Consider the following 19825-nt stretch of genomic DNA (forward strand, 5'->3'; position numbering starts at 1 on the left):
GTTACTGAAACCAGCCCCTCCCACCTCCTTCTTTCTCCCCTCAACGTTATTTTTCAGTTGGATAAGTACTCTGGTCTGGAAACTATGCCAGCAGTGGCTGGGCAATGGACCAGAGTGATGCTGGGCAAAAATGACTGCTTCTTTCAACTTGAGAGTCAGAGGATAGTGTTTGGCAGAGGCTTGAATGAGCCATGTGGGTCTAACACTTCAGTGCTACCGATACAGGGAGGTGTATTCTTCTGTTGCCCTCCCTGCTGCCGGCTGCACACTACCACCACTTCCCTTTGCAATGGCTGTGGCACTTATAAAAGACTTCTGTGACTGGAGACACCTTCATAACCTGGCAGAAAATTAAACCATTAGAAAAAAAGTAAATAGATTTTAGAGGGTTATCAAGTAGAGTTGGATCACAGAGGTGTCAGATGTGCAGCAGAGCTGGCAAACAAAGAGGCTGGATGACCTGGGAATGCATATAGGGAGAAAAAAAGGAGAAGGAAGGGAAGTCTGGGACCGTCCTTTCAAAAGTCATGAGCTGTTAGATCAGCTGCTCATCAAACCGCACCCTCAGGGCCCCCTTCCATATTAAACTGTATGCGATCTAATTGGAGGCAGACACGGAAAGGGACAGTCCCACTTTCCTCCAGGCCTCCAGCTGCACATTCCCGGTAGGCATGACAGGAGATGGGAAAGGACAGGACACCCAGCATCCAGACTCGGGCAAAATGCACCATAAAGTAAGGACCAAAACCAGGTTGTATCAGTTGCCCTCTGGAGTTCTTCTCTTTCTTCATTAACTAGAAGGAGCCTAGACAAAGAACTCATACTAGAACCCTGGTTTCAAAACAGATGAAGTTCAATGAGACGAAACTCAACGGATGCATTCATCCTGTGCTGTTCCCTTCTGTAGTGTCCTTACATTTTGAAGGGATGCATTTCTGCTAAATATTTCTTTTACATTTTATAATAAAAATGACAATGAAAATGAAAAGATACCTGAAAAGTGAAAGAAACTGGAACTGATCTGCTGATAAATGCATTATTATATCTGTTCCCAAAAGAGGTGCAAGTCTGCTGCAGAGTATCGACACTGTCCTCTTGCAATGCAAAATGAAGTCAAAACTGAAAGATCACATGGGAAAAAAGGGCAAGTTTCTAAACACTACTGATGAGTCCTAATGAGGCTGTAGCTGGAAGAATAAACACAGAGCAAAGAGCTCCTTCAACAGCTGTTGAGACAGTGCACGCTCACAGAGCTTTCGTCTAGCTAGCAGGGGTGAGTCTGTGTAAAGAACAAAGGAGCCTCAGAGCCTGGGCCATGGAGGGAGAACAGGCGGAAACAAAAAGGCCACTTGGACAACAGTCAGGGACTTCGTTAGGTCCCATTCTCTTCCCCTGCCTCGCTTTGAGGAATACCTTAATTGTTTCAGAAGCCGTGTTGACTTGAAGTGTGTTACTGGCTTGAGCATGTTATTGACTTCAATGAAGCTATTTAAAAGAAGAAGGTGCTGTTCAATATAAGCATGAATAGCAAGATGGAATTTTTTTCCTTAGTAGTTAAAAGACTATTTCCTATGATTAATTATTAAACAAAGCATAGAAAAGCACATCCATGAACCACTGGCATCTGTAACAGATGCTGACTGACTTCAGTGAAACTACTCTGATTTATGCTGATATTCTGTGATTAAAGATAGTGAAAAACAATGTTATTCTCACACAATGAAATAAAGGTATTTTATTCAACCAACCTTGAATTGCAGCCTTTATTTTTACTACCAAATATTGATTCCTAATTGCATCTTATTTCTGTTTCCTAGAGGGTTTAATAAACATATTGACTACCTCCTTAAGGAAAACAATTTATTTATGTATTTTGTGTTTGACTGGCTGAAAACATTCTTCAAGGAAACAACTGTCTAGACACGATGACAATAAACCCTCTGTTGCTGGAATGGCAGGAAAAGAGGTTGCCCTCAGTAAGCAGTACTTCCCGAAGAAGTCATGAGCTGTTTGCCAGGCTGTCATGCATTTAAATAATTATTTCAGATATTCATTCTTCATAAGAAGTCTTAAGTATAATTTCCTGATGCAGAACACATTGATGATTTATGGGTCCATATATTTTTTTTGATGAATGAAGCTTTATTCTGTTGAGAGAGCTAAAAGGTATGTTACACCCATCAATGCCAGGACAGGGGGCAATGCCTCATCATCCCCACAGCTGTGTCATGCTATGATTTTGTAATTCCTGCCACATGAACTGTTAGAAAAGGGATGATAGGCACACACACAATTAGCACAAAAAGTGTTGTCAGAGGTAAAAATGCTGATGCTGGTTACAATATGACCAGTAGGGCCACTACTGCTTTCTGATGATTTGCCTGACTATGGTCAAGACCCACTCCAGCTAAAAATTCGAGGGAGATCCTCCCATTACTAAGGTGGGAACAGATTCATGATTAAAAAAAAAAAAAAAGAAAAATTTAATCTGTCGGTTTTTTCTAAGTGCTTTAGTTTCACATCCCTATCCTGGAGGTTGCTCCATTGGGATCAGCTCCTGTGCCTGCACGCAGCTTCAGCCTGGCTCTAGAAACCCAAACTAACTGAGCGTGATAATCAGAAAAGGAAACCGAGTATAAATAGAAAGTGAAATTCACGATTTGGTTTCATGGTGCAAGCAAAAAGGAAACAAAAGTCAGAAATGGGTTATAACATTAATTTCACTTGGCAGAGATAAGAATTTGGGTTGTTTTTTCTTAAACCAAGAGCTTCTTTCTCCATCTAGCAAAGTTGGCAGTTGTTATCAAGAATACATCAGACCCTCTGTCTTAATTCAAAGCCTGCTGAAGACAATGTAAGGGTTTTTTTAGATGCTTATGGCTTTTGCATCAAGCTTTTAATTTTATGTATCGGGGTTGAGGTGGCGTGATACACTGTGCTGAGTTACTACTTGAAGTACTCTGAGTCAGCTTTGTGGTTTCTGAGGAATGTGGTGTGCTTCTAGGAATTCAACCTGGATTTCTGGGCCTGTAGATATGGCCTTTACTGTGCGTACCCAGGCTGATGGCTCAGGGAATAATAGTTTTGCATAATAAGCTCTAAATCTGTGAATTATTTTTTATAGTTGTGAAGGACATAGATATTACAGGTAGAAGTGAGAAAATAAAACCAGCAGATAACAATGGGAACACAAGAAAAGAAAGAAGAAACCCCACCCCACTTCAAAGTATTAGGTGCTATTCAGGTGACAGTGGCTGTAGCAAACACTTAGGTAGTGGTATCTTGAGGAGAAAGAGCAGCACTGGATTAAGTTTTCTTCGTGGCTTTGCAAATTCTTATGCAAGATCGTTTGCTTGTTCCTTAAATGTAGGACTGTACAGCCCCAAATCTGCAATTGTCTGTTGTTTCTTGAAAGATGGGGTATCTTGTACATTTTAGTAAGTGGGCACTCGGAGTTTCATTTTAAGGTTATGCTGACATCAGTTGTCAGCATTTTATGATGTTTCCTGCAATAATTCAAAAAGTCTGACTGCTAAAGTTAATCAATTCGGAAACTGCATCACTTTCTCCATTTACTGTGAACCTCGTTTATTTGTTTGGAAGTATTTCCTCTGTACTATATAAACACACAAACAGGCAGGCAAACCATCTGCTTTCTCTTAGATATATTTTTGGCAACTGAATGCAGATATATGCATTCCTAATGTATATCATGACTGTGAATTAAGCTCTCAAAAATAAGAAATTGCAAAAAAAGCATTGTTTATACAAGCTTAATCAGTTCTCTTTGAAATACCATTCATCTTGTAGTATACAGTCCATTTTACTTAAGACTCCCCTTTGATTTTGTTCATAGCACAGATCACATTTTAGAATTGAATGAATATACAACCAATGAGACTGTTATCTAAACCAGAAGTGGTTTTATTTTCATTTTTACATGTAATGGTGTGTGATTTTTTGAGAAAGCACAGATAATTACACCATGGAGTCATAATAACATTCCCAAGGGTCATCAGCACTGTTGGACCTTTAAGAGTCACAAAGAAACCTTTACCACTTGAACCAAAGAAACTGGCAGAAGTAATATCTTGTCTTATTATACAGATAAGCCACTAGAAAATAGTGGATTTCAAATCATTTGCTGGGCAACAGAGAAACTTAAGAATACTGACTTCAGTTCTGGGAATACTGACTTCAGTTCTACACGGGTTGTAAACCTTTGTCTTGCCTTTCCAGATTCCTTCTTCCTCATTCTCTTCTGTTCTGGCTCCTTGCTCCTATCAATTCCGTCAGCTCCTGCTGGTATCATCTTCCCCAGCTCTACGTGGTTGCTCTTCTCATGCTTCTGTATCTCTAAACCCTGACAGTCATCATGAATTGCCTCATCCCTTCCTGTTTCTCAAATCCCTTCATCTGTCAAGCTATCACTTCCTTCTTCTCACTGAAAAGACAGGGAAACTTCTGAGAGAATTTGTCTTGCCTCAGTTTCAGGGATTAACATCAGAGAAGCTCTTCCAAGTTCCTGGGATGGTGCACTGGAGGTGAGGTCCCACTCTATGCCAAGAGTCTCAAGAAAGCATATTTATAAACTTCAGTGAGATAATGCAAACATTATTGGGTATACAAAAATAATGAAGGGTCCCTTGCTGTGAAAACACAGTCTGAGGGGAAATTTTGTTGTTAACTATTTCCTTAACAAGAAAGGTTTTTCCTACTGCACACCTGACAGTGAAATCTTTACTTGTACAACTTCTTTCAGCAACTTGTACAAACTCTTCCAGTCCTTTCCCGAATAAGGACTGTAGAATGTATCCTATGCACAGGCGACGAGAGAATGGATCTCTACACCTACTTGTCTCCATAGCTACTCACCAGCTCACATCATCTAAGAACATTTCCAATTTCCTTTAATCATGTTGACCAGCTTAAGTTCTATGGTGGACCCAGCAGTTGCTCTGGTTAACTCCATGCAGCTCCTACTGTCTGAAAGGCCTTTCTCATATTGTGTAAGGCACTCTAGAAGAACAGCATTGTCATATGATTCTTGGTCTGTAAATATTAGAAAATAATTCATCCACCAGTTATGTGGGCTCTCTTTCAAGAACTATAATAAGTGACATGGTTGATTTTGAAACAAAAGAACAGTGACAGTTGTTTTGGATTTTGTTATTGTTTTGTTGTTTTTTTTTTTAATGCAGGGCCATCAAACTAGACAGCTATATTTAATTTTCTTTCTTGTCCTTTTGCATTTGGAGTGCCTGCTGTTATAGGCAGAATCTTTGTTACCCATGTCCACATTTCTTTATGTTTTGTTTTACAGCAGAAGCAAAGATTCGGCCAGTTGGCCTCATCCTGGCTTTAAACACACTCTATATCTCTGGGCACAGATTTTCTCCATGTGAAAATTTCCCATTTTGCACATACTTACAGAATCAGTCATTTCATTGGCTTTGTTTCCCTCCTTTGCTTGCCTCTCTGGTTGTGTCATTCCCAAATACTCATAATCATGAACTAGCCCCACCTCATCTCTTGAAAAATGCATCCATTTGGGACCTTTTGTCTGTTTTTTACTTTTGCCTCTGAAATAAATATTCCCGTCACATTTGCAAGCTTGATTTTATAAAAGTGAAAATATAAGCTGAAATTTTTGCACAACCACTTGATCCAAGGAGCTTTAAGAACAGTGCTGATTATGAAACTCATGATAAAATCGTAAAAGCTGGCAATACAGAGTTTGAGAGAAAGCATATGTCTGCTTTGCATTTCAATTATCAACTTGCCTTTCGTCTGCACTTTGCAGACATTACCTGATTCTCGTCTGGTCTTTATATAGCCCCAAATCTTAGCAATGAGGGGAAAAAACTTGGTACTGGATTACCTCTTAGAAAAGGCTCAAGCTGTTCCATACTCAGCATATGTCTAGCTTGGTGTGTGCCCTTACAGCCCATCCACTTTTATGCCACTTTTAGCTGGCTGACATCAGCCAGCGCATGTCAGAAGGGAAATGGTAATTACAGGCAGGCTATAGATAGCCATGGAGTAGCATCTTATCAGCGCTACAAATATTTTCAAAAGCTAAAAAAAACCCCCAAGCAAACAAACCACAAAACCCCCCAAGATGACACCAAGGTTTACCTCCTTTCCTAGCAGAGAGACGAAAAGCTGGATCATGCCAGGCCTAGCCTGAGAGGACACCCTGAGCTCTGCCAAGGCAGTTTGCACAGGCAGACTTATCTATTCAACGAGCAATTTCACAGTGCCTAATCTCAGAAAACAGGGATGCTGCCTGACACTCTGGAAAACACCTAACACTTGCAGGGGGAACGCGAGGAGGGTAACAAATGACCGGGGCCTTCTGATGAGCGGACACCGGGCGTCGGAAGCTTGACACCAGGCCTCACCCACAGGCAACTGTTTAAGGCACTCCGAGTCACGCCGTGAGGGAAGCTTCAAAACCGATCAGCCCTTCCTCCAGCACGCCTCGGGAGGAGCCCGGGCGCCAGCTCCAACGGGCAAACGAGGGCCTTCGAGACCCCCTGAAGCCCCACGGTCACCTGCACGCAGGCTGCCCCCCCGTGTGGCGCGGCTCTGGGGCGCTGTCCCGGCGGCTCCCGTCCCCCGGGAGGGAGCGGGAAACGGCGAGGCCTCGCAGAGCCACCAGCACCGCCGGAACGCCTCAGCGAGCGAGCGAGCCCGCCCCGCCCCGCCCCGCCGCCGGCTGAGGGGGACGGAGGGAGGCGGGAGCGCGCCCAGCCACTCCGCGCCGCCGCCAGCTGAGTGACACCCGCGGGGCCCAATGGGCGCCGAGGCGGCGGGAGCGGGCGGGCCCATGGTGGCGGCCGGCCCGTAGGCGCCGGTGCGGGCAGCTCCGGCGGCTGGAGCGGAGCCGAGCCGAGCCGAGCCGGGCCGGCAGCCGCCCCGCGTCCCACGGGGGGCCGGGGCGAGAGGAGGGCGCTATGCTGCTTCACCTGGTGGCCGAGTTTGACCTGCAGAGGGATGTGGTCCCCTGGCTGGCGGCGCGGGGTTGGGCGGCGGCTCTAGGTAACGCCGCGGCCGGTGGCGCTGCGCCGGCGGGCTCTGCTGCGGCGGGGCCGCCCGCTCCGCGCTCCCCGGGCAGGGCCGAGGAGGGCTCCCTCCCCCTCGGCCGCCCGGTCGCTCCCAGCCGCCTCCGTGCGCTGCCCTCTCCCGCGGGCGGAGGAGCCGGGCCTGGGGCGAGACCCCTGGGTGCCGCTCGCCCGGGGCCTGCGCCTCCCAGTCAGGGCCGCGGGGCGGCGGGGGGTGTCGGGGCTCATGGCGGCGGCGGCGGAGTGCCACCCTCCGGAGCGGGGTGGGGGGAGCGGCCGCCGTTAGCCCCCCGCCTCGGCCGGGCTCCAGAGGAGCGAGCTACGCCCGCCCCCGGGCCGCGCGTTGGCGGGGGGGCTCGTCCCTCAGCTCCCTGCAAAGGCGGGAAAGTTTGGCGTCTTCAGGGGACTTCTGACGTGCCGAAAGCACTTCTGCGCGTCAGCTACACTCGGCAGCTTGCTCTTCTGCTTCTTCACGCGTTTGGGTTTTTTCTCTCCCCCCCCCCCCCCCAAAAAAAGGCTTCTAGCGTGACTCCCGCTTCTACAGTACTCCCCTTTCTGGAAGGAAAAAAAAAAAACAAACAAAAAACCCCAACAAAACCCAAACACTTTTGTCTATGTGGTAAATGAGTGCTAGTTAAAATTAGATGAAGTGTTAGCTGTCACAGCGGTGTGCTATAGGTAGCGTAGCGACCACTTGGTGCAGTGGTTGGAAAAAAAGAATGACCACCCTGTATTCTTGGCCCTGTGGTTTTTTGCTTGTGTTTGTTCTCATTCATCTGCAGGACAGCTGGCTCAGTTCTTCTTTTCAGAAGCTGATGGAAACCTTAGTCTAAAAAGAAATAATAAGTAGTACTTCAGTAGAAATAGATGGTCACTGATGCAACTTGAAACCTCAGCTCCTTTGGTTGCTTTTAATTAACTCCAGATATTCAACTTGCTTCCCACCTTGAGAAGCTGTTATCAAATAGTTTCATAACAACTTGTTTGGAGGTAAACTAGAAGGTATCAGCTTTTTTTTATTTTATAAAAGAGAATTATTTACCAAGCCATCAGTTACAGAATCTGTTAAAAATGATTTCACATACACTAAGTAGTTTACTGAACAACTGTTGAATGGTGTACTGAAGGGATTTGAGGTAAGATTCTGAAATTCTCCATACTTAATTAATCTATGAATTTATCACTTCATCTGTGATGAATTCAATCAGTCAACCTATGCATTTATGTCACAACAATCTCAAAATGGTGCTGACTTGTGTTTGGGAAAGGGACAATTGTATTCAGCTTTTTAAAATGTATTACAGACTCTTCATTCAGTAAATGCCCCCGGTAATACAGAATCAGAAGAATCTAGGTTGGAAGGTGCATCTGGTCAGATACCAGTATTGCTGTATGGCATTTCAACTTTTGTCTGTGTACTGACTTTTCCCCTTGATGTAGTGTTGTTGTATTAGGAGGGTGAAGGTGGGAGGCAGGAATTTGAAAAGACTCATTTAAACATCAAAGAAATACCTATTCACAGAAAGCAAGCAATTTTTAGGAGCCATGGTACTTTTGTGTCAGTGGTTTCAGATGTTATAGTTATTCATATTTATTATTTTCTTTACTGAGGACTTGAAAACCCTTGATAGCTTGAGAATTTCTAATTGCATGAGAGCTGGGAGTAGCTATGATGATGAGAGGGGAGCAGCATGTGAAAAGAACCAGCCTCATTCTCTTCTTTCCGCTTATTTTTGTATGAGCCGCGTATAGCGGCCTTCAGGAAATCAAACGCTGCATTCTCCAGAGTATGTTGATGTGAGTTGTTTGCTGGGCAGGCAGGTTGGGTTGGTTCTTTTGCAGCCCTTCATCATGTGGGGATGAGGAAGAAGCTGTAATTCCATGTGCAGTTTTCCTGCAGGACTTTCCAAGGGCGGAGATGATTGCCACTTCTAATTTGGCTCCATATTCCCAATGACAGTGTTCAGTGACATGAAACTCGCTTCTGAAAAGGAACCTTTTCAACATCTTTAAGGTCTCTTAAGTTGGGTGATAGAGAAATTCATTGACATGGAGATTTTGTGTGGACCTTCTCTAGCTAAATTCTGTTCTGAGGAAGTATTGTATGAGAGAGAAGTGTGGAGACCATAGTACTCATCTTGAAAGTTTGAGGTGGTGGTTACATTCTGGGAAGTTTCCACTAAAAGAAGAGCGGAATATATGGTTATCTGAGACTTTCTCAGTCGTCATCAACTAGCCCTAATGTAGTGGTATTGTAGTGTACCTTGAGTGATCTGAAACCAGTAGAAAGTGATAAGTTGTTAAATGTACACGAAGGATTTTCATTGTCCTCCCACAATAAAATACAGAATTTATTTCCTTCTGATAATACTTACAAAAAGGTTTTTTTTTCATATCACTGCGAGCTGTACAAGCGAGTTTATAGTATCAGGCTTGTGAAACTTAAGTTTCACATGTCTGTCTTCTGCCAATGCTTCGTGATAACTGCAAAGTAAATAGTGTCGAACTTGACTAAATGCTTGCCGAGAGTTGTGGAGAATTCTTTTTGCTGATGCTTACCACAGGCTACCTTTATCTTAAAACTAGTACCAATCATGCAGGTCTTAACCTTATTAAGGGCAAATTTTCCACTTTTAATGAAAGTTCCATTTGAGATAAATGCACTTTTGGTGGCTGCAGCAATTAGAAAACAAAAAAGCAGCATCAGGAAAGCATGCATTTTGGTCATCTTGAGTATGACATTTTATCTTTTTTTCTGGTGTTTTCCTTCTTATTTTGCACTGCTTTGTCCAGATGTGCTCTTCTCTTTGTCCATCCTAGCTTCTTGCTCCTCTGTTTCCCTTTTAACCCTACTCTTCCATTCACATCCCACATCGTATCCCTTGTCCTGCATTGCTTAATTCCCTTGTACTCGTAGGTTTGTTGCATATATATATATGTATCTCTCTCTATATATCTATGTGGTGCTTAATCTTGTGGTTCTGGGGTGGGGGTGTGTGTGCATGTGTGTGTGTTGTTGTAGAGCTAATCTCTGAAGGTGTAGTTTATTTCCAGGCATTCCTTTGGGATGCTGAAGGGGCAGGTGGGAGCAAGGGACGCTTTTCCTCAGGCTGGTTCTATCTCCCTGTAGTGTTCTGAGGATTGGAGTGCAACTTAACTGTTGGAACCCCGTGTTGTGTATAATGGATAAATGCAATTTAATTTCTGTGAATGGAAGATGGTGAAAAAAGCATATTCCATTTCATCACAAAAGGTAGTGGCCATTAGAATCACAATTATAATGAAGAGTTAGGAATTTACATAAATAATTCTTTCCTGCGTGTTTTGAAACCCCTTAAGTATTTTGTGTTGAAGTTTATCAGATTTAAATCATGGTGTAAGGAAATATTCTCTCTGTCTTTCCAGAAGGGAGTAATTTTGGCATGTACAAAGAAATACTTATATGTAAAAATGTATTTAGTATCTTTGCTTAAAGTGTGCATAAATTGTGTGATGAACCAGCTCAAATGAAAATCCTATGCTTTTTGATACTTATCGTTTCAGATACTTCTGGGAAATCGTCAGCACTCTACGTTGTAAATGTTGAAAGAAACAGTAAAATTATTTATACCTGGAAGGTATGTCTGTCTCGCAACTTAATAAAAATATAGCTGAGAATAACCCCATATATGTATCTTGCCTAACTGAGTCCTTGTAGTTCAAAATTTTTTGCAGTGAGGGTTAGAACATGAAAACTCGACTGATGACAACTTGCAGGGTTGGGCAATGGGAAAATACCCATCTCCACTTCAGACTAAGGTTAAGAATGATGAAATGGAGAGTAAAGTACTGACCTGATTAAATCCGTAGGGGTTTTGCTCTTGATTTTTTGGGGGGCCAGAATCTCGCCCTGAGTGAAATGACGTTTCTTTAACAGATAAACTCTTCGTAAGCAGCACATTCTTTTACCCTCAGAATTTCTTAGGGAAGTCTGGCTTAAATTCATGTGCACTGCTTTAGTTAAATATGTTTCCTCCTACCAATATATATGCTAAGATGCCATTTATCTAACACTAATTCTGTGTTCTCTGTTCTTTGTTACTTTAAGATTCATCTGTAGCACTTTATTGCAAGTAGTCTGAAGTAACTGTTGTTTATTTGATGTCTTGAAGTATGTAGAGCTACCCTTTTTAACATAGCATTCTGCACTCCATGGCATATGTATAGCTTTTAGGTTGAAATGCCTGTAGTTCCAAGAGATTTTTATATGGTTTGAGAAGGTTTCCCCTTGATGAGACAAACTGTGCTGCTTTTCTGTGCATCTCAGATCTGTAGACCCAGCTGGATTCTGGAGGATCTTGGTTTTTGAAGAGTACGGATTAGAGATAGCAGACTCCAGTAGAATAGGACTGCCTTTTGTTCCCCTCCAGCTCAACAGTGCTAAAACTCTCCAGCTTCCCTAGGGTTAAGGGAAGACGTGAGGTCTTCATCAAGGTATAATACACTTTAACTGTGGGTGGATGTTTCCTTTAGTACAAGCATAGGGAGGGGAGTCTGTACAAGACAAAAGTAACAGTAAAAACAACACTAAAGAATGTGTCAAGTTTTTCCTTGCTCAAAACTCTAGAAAGACTTAATGAAAGTAACCCATCTAGTTCCCAACAGGACATCTGTTACTGTGTGTGTGTGATGTTCCTGCTTTCTAGCATCTGTGGAATGTCACCATAAGCTTTTTTGGGCTTCTGACAGTGGAGTCCAACTGCCTTGTATGCTGTTCACGCTCTTGCAACTGGCACAAGGGATGGGTTGTAGCTCAAGGTTCACACATCTAAATGTAGGTGTTTGCCTGCATGCTAGGTATCAAAGCTCCCACTCTGGTCAGTAGGGATCTGAGCAAAACCATTGGCGGAGTTTAGAGAACTGGCAACTTGTAGCCTATACTTTGGGAGGAGGAATGTGGGGTGGAGGAGGTGGGCAAATAACCCACTAGATTTCATTGACTGAATAGGCTGATGACTCGCAGGAGGATTTGAACACCTAGGCTTAGTTTCCTGAACCTGTGGGTAAAGGCTGCATAGGAAGTCACTGAAAATGTTCACGGTAGTTTCTCTTTCCTAATTTGGGGAATAAAGTGACCTCTGCAGCCTGTGGTAAGAATGGCTGGATGACAAAGCCTGAGAACTGGAACTAACAAACTGCGCAGCTGTGCTGCAGTTTGCACCTCTCAAATGCCATCCCAAAGAAGATGCTTCTACTTCTCTTCCTGTTCTCTTACCATGTTAAAGCAGTCTGATCTTTTTCTCCTGAGTGAGTCAGCCTGCTGAAGAACAAGCATCTATTTATTCTTCTGTTGGGAAGGATGCTGACATATTTTGTTTACTTCCACTATAACTGTTTTTTACGCTTGTTAATGGGTAAACTGGAAGATACTTCCTGGAGTTTTCTCATGAAGAACAAATGTATCTTAAGGTGGTATTGCATTAAATGTATGATGCTTCTCCCACAGAGAAGTTGCTCATAATGTGTTTGTACACATTTCTTTCTTGGATCAGTAGAACTTCTGCTCATCAGTTAAAAGTGTTGGTACCCACTTAGGTGCTATTGATGTCAATGGGAGTCAATACATCCACACTTGTCTGCTTGCATGATAAGAACATGTGGGTATGTCTGCCCCAAACCTCATGCTGGTCTAGGTGGCTTGTATATTGGTAGGAGCACATGTGGTGTCCCAGGCTGTAGCTGCATAGCACTTAGCCTGTGTCCTGAACAGGCTGGGTCCTGAGCTGCTAATGCTGTGCCTTTCCTGATGTCTATGCTTTTGTTAATTTAGTTACGTCTTTGTCAGCTGCAGTCACACCTTGGGACTGTGATACCTTAAACCAGGACTGAATTTTTTTTCCGCTCTCAAGAGTAGAATGCTAAAAACCAGCTAGTGTTGGGAGTATTGTGTGTCTGTCTTTTTATACTTTACTACTGACTTAACAAGGATTCAATCCAAATGTTTTCTTTCCTCAAACAGCCCATTGACAATGAATGGGTATAGTTCTACGGCTTTGGAGTTCACCGCAAACCTTTTAAGTGGAGTATCCATTTATATTTATATAGAAGAAAAAAGAGTCTTGGTGTATGCATCTTAGTGAATGACAAGTAGTTTTAGGTCCCAATTTGATCCTTAGTTTAAATTTTTACAAACTTGTTCTAAAATATAAGTATTCTTTGCTTTTTGCTATTCTGTTCTGCTAATATACTTCGTCACACAGGAAAGCTTACCTGGGGAAAACAGACTGCTTTTAGTGTCTGCAGTTAGTCCTTCTGTTTCCTTAAACTTATGTTGGAGAAACACGATGTAATTACAGCTTCTAAGAAACTACAGATCTTACTGAGTTGTTAAGGCAGTTTAATACCTCTTTCTCTCACTCTCCCCACTTCATGATAAACTATTTATGACTAATGAGCTACCACTTTCGCAAGACGCAGTTATATGTCTGTGAGCCTTTCCTGTTGGTTTTATAGCAGCAAAATTTAGCTGTGACATTGTCAGTGAGGATAGTGCACAAACAAGGATGTAAACTAAACTGAGCTGCCCTGGCTTGTTTCCTAATAGATACAAATAGAAAACAACCTTTGTCTGCTAAGTGGAAGTAAATCAAGTGCATTCTGCATGAAATCAGGGGAAGGTGGAGAATGAGCTTTATTTTCAAGCTTATTTTACGGTATTCTGTTGTACTGTAGTTTTGACAGCGTCTGTCTTTCATGACATTAATAGTTGGTGTAAAGAAGATATTTTTAACAGTGAATTCTAGTGCCCGCGCTTCTATTTTGCAAGGCAATGCAAGAATCTTCAGAGTAAACATGAAAACAAGCATCTCGGCTTATGCACAGATGTGGGCACTGTTGTAGTGCTGTTACCAGTCTTGTAAAGTATATTTTTTCAGTAGCTAAGCACAGAGGATGTTAGCGTTTCAGACACACTTGCAAAGATGGTTATTTGTGAAAGCACTTGCTTAACCTTAAATTAGGAGGCCTGAAGCCTGTGTCTTAATATAAAGACATTTTGTTTTCCATGTTTAAATCAGAAGTCAAAGACTTTTGTCATTGGCACAACAATAATGAGACACTCAGAAATAGACCCCTTAGGAAGAGAATACTTAGGCTTTTGTTTTAACTTCACAAAGCAAGAAGCCATAACTTTGTAAATAACCACAGATTGCTCCCCTCTCCCCCCCAAGCTGTAGTTAAAAACAATGATGCTCACTGTTTGAGTACAGGCCTATGTAGCTGGATTTAATTTCAACAGTTCAGCAATTTAGTGCTTATACCTAGAGTACATTAATGGACTTCAGCTTGATTTGATATACAATATATGTTGCCAAGCAGAATTTGTTTTAATTTTTTTTTTATTTTGAAAATTTAAAGCATGGTGAAAATTACTAAGAATACGTTTTGATTTGAATAGTCTTAGAAGTGCCCCAAACAAAATTGTTTTATGTTATTACCAGTAAGCTAGAAAGGATGTGTATTATGTTTCTTTTCAAAGGCAGCAGGCTAATGGTGTCATCTGAGCTTGTGAAATATATTTAGCCTTCAAACAATAATTTCCTAAGGCAGAGCTGAAATCCTTTTTCCAGCCTGCAGCCAGATCACTGGAAGCTGTGTTTGGTGATGTTTGATGTTTCTGTGCTCTCGAGTTGGTGAGGTTTGGAACACCAGCCTTAAATCTTCCAAGGGCCATAGCATCCCCTTTCATTCTTGTACAGACATCTCTCTTCCTGGCCCTACTGCCTATAACTAAAACCAGTTTAGAACCGAAGTGAGAGAGGCACTTGGCTTATGCAACGGCTTGTGGGCTGTGAATTGGCCACATTTCAGCTTTATCCCATGTGTTACTTCTAAAAGGAGAAAAAAAAAATCTTTGTTCTCTTTCTTGCCTTGCTTTCTTGGAATTAGATAATTAACTGCCTGTTTATAGGACAGGAAAGTGTGTGAGGATGTGTGTCAAGGGGCGGGGGGGAAGAGGAGAGGGAGGTGGGAAAAAAATAAAAACAATGTTTAACTTTGTGTGTATTTACATTGCCAGTGCTGATTTGTTTTCATCCATAGGGAAATGAGAGAAATACTCACATTGGATTGTACGATCTTCAAACTAAACAAAATGAGGTGAGAGCAATGCCAGGCTTCTCCCTGGTGAAGACAGTGCTGTAATGTTTCAGATTTTGATGCCTTGCAACACGCTTAAGTTATGTCCTTAAGGAGTGTATGCTCGTTTGAAACGAAAGAGAGACCAGAGAAGGTATTCGAATGATGCTCAGTAGTATTAAGATGCAGAACATTACAGAACATCTCAATGACATGGGAGTAGTAAAGCATCGTGTCTGCAACCTTTTTTTCTAAACAACCAATTCAAGCCCTTTCCAGTCTTCTTCACACTGAACGTGTGTGCTAAGAAGTAACTGTTTTGGCTTTTCTTTGTTATGTGTGCATCCTCAGTCTGTTTGGTGCTACCATTTGTAAGAAATTATTCTAAAACTGAATGTACTGCAATTCAGTGGCTGGAGTCATGATAATGGGCCTTTACAGGTGTCCCTATAACAGTATGAAATGGGTGAAATTTTGTATTTACATAAAGGTCTGCTGTGTTGCTCTAGTGGCAACTTAGAGCTCAAAAGAACCAGTAAGAAACAAACAAACCAGAAAAAGGAGAAGTGATATAATTGAAGCTTGAAATATGGTTCTGGCTGTGAAATGATTTGTTTTAAAAATAAATACGGTGTACTGGTCAGCAGTGTTTTCCTAAGGAGGAGTAATCAGATGGTTTTCTTTATATGGTTAAAAAAAATAATTTATTAGCATTAATGTGTTTTTCTATAGCACCTCTATATGTTTGAGAGGGATCTACGAATAATCAGCTGTTCGGTCAACAATGAAAGGACATTATTGGGTAAATATGTGTTTTATCATTAATTTTTTTTGTGTGTGTCATGGTAAAGATGATTTAGTTTAGGAGGATGATACATTTGGGTCTAGAATTACTTAAATCTATTTTGATCCATATGTTGCCCACAGCAGTCTATGCATTTTGGTGGATCCATCACCAAATAATGTAGGTAACAACATAAAGATAGAGCTGTAACGATATTGCTGTTTTGTTAAAATAAAAATCTAAGACACACTGACCCTTTGTTCACTTCCCCCTCCTGTATTTATACATGCCTCCTACATCTAGAAGAGCTTCTGTTGTTCCTTTAACATAGATGTTTTTGGTAAAAAAATTTGTGATGCTTGCTCTTCGAGAATGTTTCATAAGATTAATATCAAATATGCATGCTCACTGTGGTTGTGTTGGCTTTTCTTTTTTTTTTTTTTTTCCCCCCCCTTAGCGGTCAGCTTCCGTCAATATACAGAAGAAGAAAGAGTAAGTCGGCTATTACAGTCAGGTACTACAAGTGGATTGTTTTAATACTGTTAGAAATACTGTACCCTTTTGCTTTCCCCCCCCCCCATAATTTCTGTTTAGAAAACAAAATTGTGTATAAAAAAGAATGTTATCTAAAACATGTTCTTTTTGCAGTATCCAAGTATTTAACCTTGCTAATTGAAATTCATCCCATTAACAATGTGAGAGTCCTAAAGGCTGTGGATAGCTGTGTTCAAGTACAGGTAAATTATTCAACTAATCTAAATACAAACTTTTTAAATCCACTATGCTAGAGAGAAAAAGTGGTTGAGTGCAGAAATATCGCATGTTATCTTGCAACTGTTACAGAGATGGTGTGCCTGTGTTTCTTCATTGAATGAAAAAAATTAGAAACATCATAAAATGTTTGATGTAGAATATTTCTCTGACATGAAGGCTACTTTTTTATTCCTTTTGAATCCTCCAAAGGTTGCAATTATAGTGATTGGTGACTATTAGTCTGTAATAATAGCTATTTTTATTAATTAAATATCATTAGTGTGCCTCTCTTAATTTAAAAATATGTAAATGTCCAGCTTAAAAAAAACCCACATTTTAGATAAGTGTTCTAAAATACTTTGTTTATTTACTTTCTTTTGTGAAACTTTCTGTATAGTTTCTTTATCCAGTTGAAGGCAGAAATAATTCTACAGAGAGTCGCCTCTTGCTAGTTTCAGAAGATAAATGTGAGTTAATATTTTGAAAGTACATTGTCATTCTTTTGCTTTAAGATGACCGGTTTAGATTATATTTTTGGTAGACTTTTATTGGAGAAAAAAAAAATAAAACGGGGGAAAAAAGGGCATGAGCTATTCTGGGTAGTCCAAATGTCTTTTAAAAACTGTATAATTTAATGGGATTTTTTTTTTAAATGTTAGCAGAATGGCCAGCTTTGAAATTACTTGCATGTAATAACTAGTTCATGCATTCATCAGTTATCTTTATTTCTAAAAAAGCTGAAATAGACTTTTATAGTATTCTATATGAATTCAGAGCAGGTCAATTGACTATGAGAGATGGATTGTGATTTAACACATGACAAGTGGGATAAGAATAGGATAATAGTTCCTTCAATTCAGCTAACTTTGCATGTTCAACCTATTATAATGGGAGGGAATGGATAGAGGTGGATACTTTGCAAAGGCTGTTTATCCCTTTTACCATTCAGTCTTATTACAGAGTGAGATCGCTTTTCCTATCTCTTTGGAGAGGCCCATCTTCTCTGCTAAGCGAGACACCAACCTTTAGGTAGCTGGACTTGGGTGGGCAGAGTTCACATCCTAGTATGTTCACATAGTGCTGTGAACTGTATCAGAAACATTTATACCATCTGCTGGGTGAAACTTGCACTCTTTGCACAGGCAAACTACCAATAACTTTTAGGAATTTTGCATGGGAAAGGACCGTGAGGTGGTGTTCATGCTAGGAAGTGGAACAGGGCTAGGGTGTAGTCTCAGGCACGGGCATGCAGCTCTGCGTGCTCTTTGTAAGTGTGCTCCTTGGCTTGGTTTGGCATGTTTCAGTTAGCACTCTCCCTGACGGTGCTGTGGTGATGTGGGCAGAGAACTGTTTCCAGAGGGGTGGTATGGCTGAAGCCACCCTCAGGTCAGTAAAGGAAGACAGTCCAGGCCTCTGCATAGGCACCTGTGTTCATGTATCACGGATTTCCTCTTACACTGAGTTGAACTTTCCTGGCCCTAATGTGTTCTTATAGCATTCCAAGAGGTGAGATTTGTTTAATAAGCTGTATAAAAGCATATAATGTATGTTTGTAATGATTTTTTTTTCCATATTTTGAAGATATTGAACAATTTGACATTCATGTTGCAGAAGAAGAACACAAAGTGGTAAGACTTGAAAAATCTTGGGGTTTGAGGTTTTTTTGCTTTAATTGAAAATTTAAACATTTGTAATTTTAACTAACTGTTTTTGTAGTTGTATACTTGGGCAACACAAAGTATATCGAAAGTATTGATAGTATGGCAGCTTATGCAGCTAAACACAAAGCTGATTGAAAAACCTGCATACCATGTAATCTGTGAGGAAAGTTACTCATTTTATTGGTTTTTGTTTGTTGCTGAATGTGTCTGGGTGTTAGAAGTTGGGAGTAAACATAGCGTATATACATTTCTAAACCATTTAAAATCTTTGCAGTATCACCTTCCTAACTTTGCCTTTTGAGAGTCTGTGTGTCCCAGTAAAGGATTCATTTAAAAAACAAGCAAACAAACAAAAGACATAAAACTTAAATACACTCCAAGTACTGTAAATCTTCCGATCTCTTTTTCCCTTCGTCTTCTTTTCCTGTTTTTAACATGAATCTGTCTTCAACAAATTGTGGATGTTCTGCTTAAAAGACTTATTATTAATAAACTTACATCTAATATAGTAAAGAATTGTCACTAAAGCCACTGTTTTGGTTTATGGAGACAAGTGTAGGCTTGTAAGGAAAAAGTTAAGGTCCTGATTTTCAGTCACTTGGAAGTCCTTCATGGTTTTCTCAAAGTTTGTGATTGCTTTTAAAGCAGATGGATTTTATATGCTAGACTACAGTAGTGGAGTAAAGTCTTAAGAGTGTAATCAGAAAAAACAGATCAATCTGCTGTCCTTCTAACAAACAGATTTGTTTTGGTTGACATGGAATCTCCCTACATCTTTCAAGAGTGCATTTATACAACCCCAACAGTTTTCCACAATTCTAACCCTTTCCCTAGTGTCAGTACTCTCTATCACGTGGCTGAGAATTTGGACAGAAATCCCTTCTGTAGCTAACGAGTCTTCCTTCAATAGTTAATGTAGCTGGTTCTGAACTGACTGTGACATTTCACTTGTTTTCACTTCTCTGTGATGAAGAGTGCTGTCTGTTTTAATTTGTTCACTTTGAGCAGCTTAAGTGGTTGGTGAATTTCTTGCAAGCAAGGAAATCTCAAATAAAATATTTCATAGTAGGTATACCCTGAAAACTGTGCTCCTGATCTCTTTAAAATGAGCACCTTGCACACAACAAAGGTGGACTTTGTGGAGCTAACGAGTAGCATATTCCCTCTAAGCACCTTACTATTTGTGCCTCTTGCGTCATTGCTTTTCTCTTTAAAGCACAGACTGTGCGTAATTGTTACAGAACTTTATTTGATGACTTCTAATGTTCTTTCTTTCCCTTTAGGTGATTCAAAACTCAGGTCAGCTTCCAAGAGCCAGAGTTGCAGATGATCTCATTTGGGCACAATGGGATATGGTGGAACAAAGGCTCTTCTACATTGTTCCAAAGGTGAGATGAAAGTCATTCTAGTAGTTTTGTTCCTGCCTGTCTCATGACAGTAAAATT

General features: G+C 41.0%; 1 protein-coding gene and 1 long non-coding RNA gene across 7 annotated transcripts in view; one reads left to right on the plus strand and one right to left on the minus strand.

The window, feature by feature from the left end:
- Nucleotides 1-3822: 3822 nt before the first annotated feature.
- On the minus strand, nt 3823-6868 carry LOC138688952 (uncharacterized). The gene is made up of 3 exons (XR_011327744.1): nt 6139-6868; nt 5432-5582; nt 3823-5052 (listed from the first exon to the last, which is right to left on the minus strand). It is a non-coding gene; the product is annotated as an uncharacterized lncRNA (long non-coding RNA).
- The window catches only part of GSAP (gamma-secretase activating protein), a 47904-nt gene continuing 34909 nt past the window's right edge, over nt 6831-19825 (plus strand). For 2 of the 6 annotated variants that reach the window (XM_069801758.1, XM_069801757.1), the window contains exons 1-9: nt 6831-7044; nt 10611-10684; nt 15147-15203; nt 15915-15984; nt 16424-16480; nt 16615-16703; nt 17117-17186; nt 18301-18347; nt 19664-19768. In XM_069801758.1, the coding sequence (XP_069657859.1) occupies nt 6960-7044; nt 10611-10684; nt 15147-15203; nt 15915-15984; nt 16424-16480; nt 16615-16703; nt 17117-17186; nt 18301-18347; nt 19664-19768 (654 nt within the window). In that variant the 5' untranslated portion in view covers nt 6831-6959. Of the gene's footprint in view, nt 7045-10036; nt 10321-10610; nt 10685-15146; nt 15204-15914; nt 15985-16423; nt 16481-16614; nt 16704-17116; nt 17187-18300; nt 18348-19663; nt 19769-19825 lie in introns of those variants that run through there. The other 4 variants (XM_069801754.1, XM_069801756.1, XM_069801755.1 and 1 more) reach the window with 4 other exon arrangements.

This window comes from Haliaeetus albicilla, chromosome 14 (genome assembly GCF_947461875.1).
Source record: "Haliaeetus albicilla chromosome 14, bHalAlb1.1, whole genome shotgun sequence".
NCBI classification, from domain to species: domain Eukaryota; kingdom Metazoa; phylum Chordata; class Aves; order Accipitriformes; family Accipitridae; genus Haliaeetus; species Haliaeetus albicilla.